The sequence below is a fragment of the Zingiber officinale genome, chromosome 5B (assembly GCF_018446385.1).
Source record: "Zingiber officinale cultivar Zhangliang chromosome 5B, Zo_v1.1, whole genome shotgun sequence".
Lineage (NCBI taxonomy): Eukaryota > Viridiplantae > Streptophyta > Magnoliopsida > Zingiberales > Zingiberaceae > Zingiber > Zingiber officinale.
This window is the reverse complement of record NC_055995.1, coordinates 92,373,338-92,383,150: the sequence shown is the minus strand read 5'-3', so window position 1 is coordinate 92,383,150 and position 9,813 is coordinate 92,373,338. Positions and strand designations below refer to the sequence as shown.

General features: G+C 43.7%; 1 protein-coding gene across 1 annotated transcript; it reads left to right on the top strand.

Moving 5' to 3' along the window:
- Window positions 1-2,785: 2,785 nt before the first annotated feature.
- Window positions 2,786-5,623, top strand: LOC121985017 (potassium channel KAT3-like). The gene is made up of 11 exons (XM_042538253.1): window positions 2,786-3,018; window positions 3,088-3,465; window positions 3,529-3,904; window positions 3,985-4,224; window positions 4,291-4,389; window positions 4,458-4,490; window positions 4,554-4,739; window positions 4,830-4,907; window positions 4,997-5,063; window positions 5,152-5,268; window positions 5,353-5,623. Exons 1-11 carry the CDS (start codon window positions 2,837-2,839, stop codon window positions 5,457-5,459), a joined length of 1,863 nt encoding a protein of 620 aa, XP_042394187.1. The 5' UTR covers window positions 2,786-2,836; the 3' UTR covers window positions 5,460-5,623.
- The last annotated feature ends 4,190 nt before the right edge of the window (window positions 5,624-9,813 follow it).

Here is a 9,813-nt window from a genome sequence, read left to right as displayed (position 1 = left end):
TTAATTAATATATTAATTAAACATTATAAAAAATTAATTTAAAGATCATAATTAATTAAAATATTAAATGAAAATTATATAGAGATACTAGATAAAATAATAATAAATAAAGATATGTGATTTGTAACGTAGAACCCATGAAAAAGTTGTATAGAGACTTTTTAATTATGGAGAGAATGATATGTTTTTATATTATTGATGTGATATTGATGTGACATATTAAAATTATATAAAAAACCTCATTTAGAGGTTTAATCATTAAAGATGTCCTAAGTTTTACCCTTCTGGTCCCTAAACAACGTCCCCTCGGGACAAGCAATTGGCTGTGCATGGGATGTTGTCATCATGAAGTCTGGGTCAATTTCTGACTAATAGCCAAGTTTCTGTCCTCCCCCATGCACTGATCATTGTTTGGGCTAATAGTCACCTATGATTTACCTCTTTTAATATAATCTGGGGGCGGACTATGAAGGACACCTTTTTTTGGCACCACGACTAACTATTCTAATCAAGTTAAAATAATTTTAATGGAGTTTAAATATTTTTGATAACTTGATAAAAATATTTTAATATAATAACACTTGGTCCATGGTCCCTTAACATTGATCAAATCTCGACTACCTCACTTGGCTCAACCAATCGAGTCTCCACATTCTCACTATAAAGCATTGCTCATTGTTACGACCAAATATCATAGATGGTCAAGCCAACTGTCAACGAACGAGCTGACGTGCTTGCTCTCCAAAAATTGTCGATGATGAAGATGAGAGGGCCTGAAAAGCCCTTCAATAGTGTGTTAGAATGTCATAGAGGAGAGATCCCGGCATGCCACTCTAAAGCTCAAGTTAATGTTTGCTTGAGGTATGAAACTGGAGGAGGAAGAAGAAAAGCAAGAGAGAGTTTGCCAAGAGTGTGTGAAAGTCTTTTTGCACTTACCTCCTCTAGGGTGTCATATAATCGTCAGAAAAATATCTCCACGTCAACCGTTGCATTATCTATTTTTTTCATCCTCACATGAGCCAGTGAGGGAATTAGATCTGATAGTTGTTAGTCAAATCTTTATTCACTGAACGCCACTTGTTTGAAGTAGGGCAATAAGGAAACTAGATCTGACAACCATATAACCGCTTCTCCATCCTCTCAGTGTCACTTGTTCTGGAATATTTATAATAGTTGTCCGCATCTCCAAGGAGAAATAGTCTCATTATTGAGGCAATTTTGTTGCTTTCTTATAGACATGTGCTCTAGGCGTTTTCAATGGGCCAACGTAGGGTGTGAGTATGATCCGAGGATGAGAAATGACATCGATGTTGAGTGACTTTGAGGATAGATGAAGTTGGTGACTGAGGTTGAAACAAGAAAGATGTCAGGATATGCGGTCAAGTCTCGGACGGAGTTGGTGGCTAGGACTAAGTTCGAGATCGTGTCAGCGTCTAAGATCGATTTTGAGATGGTGTTAGCACGTGTCTGAGGCTGAGTTCGGGATGGTGTTGATGGTTGAGGTCGAGGCCAGGACGATGTTGATGACTGAAGCTGAACCAGGTGCGATGCCGAGATCTCATACTGAGAAGTGGAAGATGTCAATGAATAAGGCTAAGGGATGATGTCGGGATCTGAGGCCAAGGTAAGAGGGATGCCACTGCCCGAAACCAAGGGAGGATGTTGGGATATGAAATTAAGGCGTGGAGGAAGTCGGCGATGGAGGAAGAGGAATGGATGATGTCAGGAATCTAAGGCCGAGTCGCGCATAAGGGATGTCGGTGACTAAAGCCGAGGGAGGATGCTAGGATCTGAGACTCAGACGTGGAGGATGTTGACGACAGAGAGTGAGGGATGGATGATGTTGGGATCCAAGGGCGAGACAAAATGGATGTCAGGTTCCGAAGCTAAGGTGGGGGTGAAGGCGACGGCTGAAATAAAATCTTAGTAGCAATCTTGTCTCCTAACATGGTGGCAAAAGACGAATATGCTCACCCCCAGCGCCTCGTTAATCCGTCTCAGGGCCAACACGGAGGAGGTAAATCACGGGCGGCTACTAGCCTTTGGAATAGTGATTAGCACATAAGGGAGACATTTACCTCGACTATGCCGAGATTCGAAACCCAGACTTCATGATGATACCATCTCATGCACTAGTCACTAGATCGTCACAAGAGGACTATCTTGTCTCGTAACAAATTCTACGAATGAGTGCGCTGAATAGATTTGATTACATCTTTTATCTCATCTAGGCCGAATTTAATTTTGTTTAGATTACATTTAATCCATCTTGACTACTTTAACTGATAGTTTAGTATGCCTTGTGACTGTTAAGACACATGAAGTTGAGGATTCCACCATTTCACTCATGAAGAATCATAATTTAATATTTACAAGTATTTTGGCGAGGGGAAAAAAATTTAATTGATGCTAATTTCACCGCAACCAGCATAAAAAGTAGGAGAAATGTCCATTTTTATCATTCATCCGTTCGAATAAAAAATATGTATTTAAAAACAAAAACAAATATATATTGCAAGGGTAAGACAAAAACTTAGCTTATGCGGGGCATAGCCGTGACTTTTTCTGCAATAAATCACCACAATTCACCGCAACTTGCGCACGCATGCATACAAATTCTATACACATCATTTTCTCCATTAGATTTCTTTAATTGGATTAAATGTATTCAAAATGCAGGTCCCCATGCACAGTCGTTGACTCTTCCTGCAATAATTCACTATAAAAAATGGAATTCTTTAATTCTTTTTTTTTTCTTGCTTTTAATTAACTGTATATATATATGGATCTTCTTGGAGCGATTGCACCGAGAAGATCACCAAGATCATTGATTACGATGAGCAGCAGAGTCGAAGCAGTGACGGAGTCGCCATGGCTGGTGAGGCGAGCTTCGAGTGGGCAAATCAAGAGCTTCGCCGCACTCTCCAGCAGCCTCCTGCCGGCGTTCGGAGCTGGCCTCGACGGCAACTATCCCAGCCCCAAGAAATACGTCATTGCACCGTATGATCCTCGATACAGGTCCGTAATTCCGATTCCCTTCATCGATCGAAGTGCTTGGGATGCTTTCTTGATCTCTCTGTTTGGCAGGTGGTGGCAGATGTTCTTGATGGTGCTGGTGTTCTACTCCGCGTGGGCGTCGCCGTTCGAGCTGGCGTTCCAGCGGGTGGGCTTGGGGTCGCTCCTTGTCTTCGACCTCGTCGTCGACGTCTTCTTCGGGATCGACATCGCGGTCTCCTTCTCCGTCGCCTACTTCGACAGCTCCACCTACTTGCTGGTGGACGACCGGAGGAAGATCGCCGGGAGGTACCTGACGTCGCCGGGGTTGGTCATGGATGTGGCCTCCACCGTGCCGTTCCAGATCATATACCGGATCCTCACCGGGAAAAAGAACGGCGGATCCGTCTTCGGCGTCGTCAGCCTGCTGCGCCTCTGGCGTCTCCGGCGAGCCAGCAAGCTGTTTGCCAGGTTTATCGAAAAATTTCCAGAAATTCCAATAATTTCATACTTAAATTAGATGAAATTATGCAGATTGGAGAAAGATATCAGATTCAGCTACTTCTGGACGAGATATGTGAAGCTCATCTGCGTGACTCTGTTTGCGGTGCACTCGGCGGCCTGCGTCTACTTCTGGATGGCAACGCACCACCACAACAAGGAGGAAACCTGGATCGGCAAATTGATTCCGGACTTCGAGGAACGGAGTATCTGGATGGGCTACATCTACGCCGTCTACTGGTCCATCACCACCCTCACCACCGTCGGCTACGGCGACCTCCACGCCTGGAACACCGGCGAAAAAATCTTCACCATCTTCCTCATGCTCTTCAACATCGGCCTTACTGCCTACCTCATCGGCAACATGACCAACCTCATCGTCCACTCCGCCACCCGCACCTTCATCATGGTAATCATCAATCAACGACCGATCATAACTTGCAGAGATGGACTGAACTCAACTGATCATGACCGGTACTGTTTGTTCAGAGAGACACCATACATCAAATTTCACGATTCGCGAGCAAGCACCGGCTGCCGGACGGCATGCGAGAGCAGATGATGGCGCACCTGCAGCTCAAGTTCAAGACCATGGAACTGCAACAGGAAGAGGTGATCGCCGACCTGCCCAAAGCCATCAGATCGACCATCGCGCAGCACCTCTTCCAGCGCACAGTCGAAGCAACGTACCTCTTCGAAGGAGTCTCCAAAGAGTTCATAGTTCAGCTGGTGATCATCGAATTCGAACTACTATTTCGGATCTTAATAAGTCATAGTTAATTCTATTCTTAACAGGTTTCTGAGATGAAAGCAGAGTACTTTCCTCCAAAAATGGACATCATCATAGAAAACGAAATTCCAACCGATTTATACATCATTGTCTCTGGTGCAGTGGTATGTCTGAAACACCCCCCACTGTCCTAAACTAAACTCCTTCCTCTGATTTTCCTCTGTTTTTGCAGGATATCTTGACATCAAAGAATGGAACTGAAAAGGTAAGAACATAATTAAGCAAATTAACAAGTCTTTTGATGGTGCTGACATGAGGTGAGTTGTAGTTTCTGACGGCACTAGGTCCTGCTGATGTTCTTGGAGAGATTGGGGTGATCTTCAACGTTCCACAGCCGTTTACGGTTCGTAGCAAGAGGCTCTGCCAAGTCGTCCGGATAAGCCATCGACACTTCATGCAGATCGCACAGCCATACAGTGCTGATGGGAAAATGGTGTTCTCCAATTTTATTCAGGTTCAGAAGCTGCAAAAAAAAAAAAAAACCCTGTAATTCTTCAAGGACATGCTTCAGTACTTTTCCCTCTAAGCTTGGTTTGGGTTTCAGTTCCTCAAGGAACTCGGCAAAGACTTAGTTGAAGAAGTACCATTTGTGCCGGATGTGTTGAGCCAAGTGAACGCAGAGGTACTACATTAATCTCACAGTACCATTCCGAGAAGATCTGTTTTACAGTGACTGAAGCTTCATGATCATTTTCATGAAACTTTGAGTAGGATGAAGAACACCCGGAAGAAAGCGAAGAAGTTGAACAGACAATCTCCAATGACACGGATGCTGAAGGTATATATTTCTCTTCCATGTGGTCAAATTATACATAAATAGGTTCTCACAAACTTATTTCTGAACTCGTGAGTCTCGTGTGCTGTAGCCAAGAGAGTGACAATTCATGGGCATCATCCTGATACAAGCAAGAGAGAAGAAACGGTTCTTGCAGGGAAACTCATTTTTCTTCCTGATTCAATCAAAAAGCTACTGGAAGTGGCAGGTATACAATAAGTTATATATATATATATCAGAGAAAACTGAGATTCAAGAAGGTAATTGAGTACTGCTAAATTTTTTTATGTAGAGAGATCATTTGGGATGCAAGCAAGCAAAGTTTTGTCAGCTGATGGTGCTGAAATCGATGAGATATGCGCCATCAGGGACGATGATCACTTGTTCATATGCCGATGAGGAGACAAGAACAAACACAAGCAGCATCGAAATACCGCAATACTGAATCTTGTTTTGTGTTGTGATACAGTATGGCCGTATATACAATATGGTATATATAAATTTGATTAACAGGAGAAATTTGCCAGAGATAAAATTGCATAACTTGGATTATTGAATTTCAAATTCTGACTGATTCAGGTGGCGTTTGATTGAAGGATTTAGGAATGAGGAAATAGATTTATTTTCAAAATTTATATTTAATTGATAGGAATGGAATTAAGATTTTAGAATGAAACATACAAAATTGGGTATTGAAATTCATTTCTTTCCTTGAGTTTTGATAGGAATAGGAATAAAAATTAGGTTTTGGATAAAAATATCTTTAATATATTTATTCAATTTTATTTCATTTTATTTTCTTTCTCCTTGTTCTCTCTCATCATACGTTCTCTCTCCTCATTCTCTTATCATATTTTCCTTCTTAATATACTTTCTCTTTTCTCATTCTCTCTCATCACACACCCTCTCCTTATTTTCTTTCTCTTCATTCTCTTTTATCACACTTTCTCTTTTATTACAATTTCTCTCCCATTACACACTTTCTCCTCATTTTTCATCACACTTTCTCTCTCATCACACACTCTCCTTATTTTCTCTCATCACACTTTCCCTCTCTTCATTCTCTCTCATCACACTCTCTCTCCTTATTTTCTCTCATCACACTTTCCCTCTTTTCATTTTTTCCATCACACTTTCTCTCTCAGCATATTTTCTCTCTTATCATACTTTCTCTCTCTTCAATCTCTTCTCATTTTCTCTCATCATACTTTCCCTCTCTTCATTTTTCCCATCACACTTTCTCTCTCAGCATATTTTCTCTCTCATCATACTTTCTCTTTCCTCAATCTCTTGTCATTTTCTTTCATCATACTTTCTCTCTTTTCACTTTCTCTCTCAGCATACTTTCTCTCTCATCGTACTTTTTCTCTCTCCTATCACACTCTCTTTCCTCATTTTCTTTCACCACACTTTTCCTCTCTTTATTTTTTCCTATAATATTTTTTCTCTCATCATTCTCTCCCATCATATTTTTCTCTCATATTCAACTTTCTCTCATATCTAATTTTTTCTCTTATTTTTCTCTAAGGGTAAAAAAAAAAATTTAGGTTCATTCTGATTGAAAATATTCAACTAATCAAACATTATTTTTAAGAATGATACACAAGCTCATACTTATTCTCATTCCATAATACTATGATATCTATTCTCATTCTGATTCCTAGGAGTGAACCAAACGCCACTAGATTGAGTTGCCTTAGAGGGCTAAGTTGCTATAAAAGCTGAGTTGCTGACTGAGTTAGTGGATAGAATTGTTGAGTGCTTGACCTAAAGTGTGATTAGCGATTGAAATTATCCATCGTAATTTTTGGGATCGCCAAGGCATTTTAGCAATAGAATTAAATTTCCATCTGATGCTGCGATAAGGAGGGGCCCACCCTACAGGGGTTAGTTACTACGATGGAGGTCAAAGTTAGGGTGGTCAACGTTCAAGTATCATACGACCAAACGGATGATAATTGTATCGGGCGGTCGGGCGATCAAGCCCCCGACCGGGAGAAGAAGTTTCTGGTCTGACCCCACCTTTGACTTGGGGAGGTGTGTCAAATAGCCGATGCTCAATGGAGTGGTGTTGGATACCAAAAGGAGGAGGGGACGATATGCAGAATCCTGACTGAGCAGCTATATACCCTGCTCGGGTAAGCAGCAGAACTCGGCGCGGGCGCAGCAAAGTTATGGCCGAGCAGCTGCCTCGCTCGACCTGACAACAGGATTTAGCACAAGCACAGCGGAGTTCCGGTCGAGCGAACGCCGCACAGGTGCAGCGAAGTTCTGGTCGAGCAACTAACTCGCTCGTCCTAGTAATAGACCCACTGTGTTATCTCTCGACATCCTTTTGGGAGTTAGTGCCGCTGACACCAGGCATAGTCGACAAGAAGATCGTACGACGGAAGCTTCCACTATCATATCAAAGATATGCTCAGCCTGTTAAGGTATTGTGTTAGAGATACTTTACTGGCAAGCCTTTTCAAGAAAAACTTTAAGAAACGTGCTCGCCTGGGGAAGCGTGCACACGCGCTACAAGAACTCTATATAAAGGGGGGGTTCAAGCATCGACGGAGGTATGCGATATACACTATTTGCGCTACAGTGTTCATTCTTGTTGCTTCACCTTCTACATCATCACCGGTGACTGACTTGAGTGTCGGAAGGCCAACGTCGGGGGCCCCTTCCCTGGCTCGACACTGATGTTATTTGTTTTACAGGGTGGAGCGGAGTCTAATGGCGGTCAGCGGTACCTCCACATCCCCAGCTTTTCATCTCATCGACTTTCGGACAGGATCATATTAGCGCCGTCTGTGGGAACTTAACCTGCATCCGAGTTGAGAAGATGGAGGACGTTGGACGACTCACTACCGTGACGCTCACCAAGGAGGAGCATGACATGCTCATGTAAGCCCGAGCGGCGAAGATGGTCAAGTAGCAGCGACAACAGACGTTAGTCGATCAACAAGCACCACAGTCTGCGACGTCGACAGCTGGAAGATGAGAGGGGCTAGAAGACCATGCAGGACAAGTTTCTGTATGGGGGTAGAATAGGAGGCTGACCGACACAGTGAGAAGCGCCGCATGCGCTAATCCCCTTTTATCGTGCCTTGTTCCAAACCCCCTCAGAAATAGCCCAGGCAAACCAGGAACAGGGATCATCTTCAGATGACGCTCCAGTTCGAGATGCACAAAAATGCAAGGTGCTCGGAAGCTATGCTTCGCCTGAACAGATCAATCTGTAGTTCTCTCAGAAGATCTTGCGTGACCCTCTACCTAGGCACTATACCCCGCTAGCAATCGGGGAATACAGCAGAGCGATCGATCTAGATGATCATCTGGATAAGTTTGATAACGCAGCCACGCTGCACTAGTACACAGATGGGGAGAAGTGCCAAGTCTTTCTTACTGCGCTCTCCGGATCGGTGCAGCGCTGGTTCAGAAGAATGCCAGATGGATCAATACGTAGTTTCAAGGACTTCCGAGCTGCATTCTTGCATCATTTTGCCAGCAGCCTGTTGGTCCGGATAGGCTGGCTGGAGAGGGTTGAGTTGCTTGAAAAATAAATAAAGACCTTTCTCGTTCTTTCAACTCGGATTAAAACCAATAGCGTAAAAAAAAATAATACAAAAAACTAAAAGAAAAGAGACTCAGAATTTTACTTGGTTACAACCGGGGTGGTTGTTAATCCAAGACAATAACAACACTAAAAATTCTCCTTTGTGTAGGCGGAGAAGCCTCTTACAATCTTTGAACGCTCAGACTATTGCTAGGAAATAAATGCTTGAGTTTATTGTCTATTTCCTAGCTCCAGGGACCTTTTTATAGCTCCTAAAAATTCTATCCATAGCTCGAAGGTGCCTCCTAAGGGTTGGAGGGCACCTCCAGTGAGGCGGCAGCGGATAAAACTTTATTCGCTGCCAACGACTATTTTAGCTAGGTTGAGGGTGCCTCCCATGCCTTATGGAGGGCACCCTCCATGCTTATGGAGGGTGCCCTCCACCTGAAGGTGGCGGAGGCGCTGGATTGCTTCGGATACGCCTTCAACACCTTGTTGAGGGCACCTCTAGCAGTGTTCTCCAGCTCCTTTCGCTCTCCGATCGTCTGGGTGATTGAGACCAACCAAAATAGGGCTCATCCGAATCCAATTTTTGGTCTTCTCCTCAAGCAGGCTTTCGCTCTGGCTTCTCATCCCTCGAACGTCGCGTACGTTCTTCTCGTCCACTGGTGTACTCTTCCGTAGCCCTCTTGTCCCTCGGACGCACCGAGCCTATTGGCTCTCTTCCTGTGCCGTCCTTCTCGCTAGCTGCATCTTTTGCTCGACTTCCTATGCTCATAAGCTCCTGTACACTTAGACACAGGGATCAAACCAAAACAGGACCTAACCTAACTTGGTTGATCACATCAAAATAACCACGGGGTCCCAACACAGCCGATACTATCAGAAGACGAGCGTCAGCCTCTTTGTCCTAAAGCAGGGGCTCAAGGAAGTGCTCAAAGCATACATCAGGCACTTTAACCAAGTAGCCATGGACATTCCATCAGTCTCTTCTGAGATGCTGATGTATGTCTTCACCCAGGGACTCGTCGAAGGAGAGTTCTTCCGGTCACTCATTAGGAAGCCGACCAGGGATTTCGACCACATGCTCAAGAAGGCAATTGAATACATAAATATAGAAGAAGCCCAAGCGACAAGGAAAAAGGAAACGCCGATCAAACCCTCGGCAATGTTCGAGCGTCGACTGTCGAACAACCACCAACCGCCCAA

Excerpts from the sequence above, each read along its gene's own strand:
- LOC121985017 (XM_042538253.1), top strand. The coding sequence starts at position 2,837 with ATGAGCAGCAGAGTCGAAGCAGTGACGGAGTCGCCATGGCTGGTGAGG. Across the intron at positions 3,019-3,087 it reads CCGTATGATCCTCGATACAG|GTGGTGGCAGATGTTCTTGA; the intron begins GTCCGTAATTCC and ends TCTGTTTGGCAG. Across the intron at positions 4,740-4,829 it reads TGTTCTCCAATTTTATTCAG|TTCCTCAAGGAACTCGGCAA; the intron begins GTTCAGAAGCTG and ends TTTGGGTTTCAG.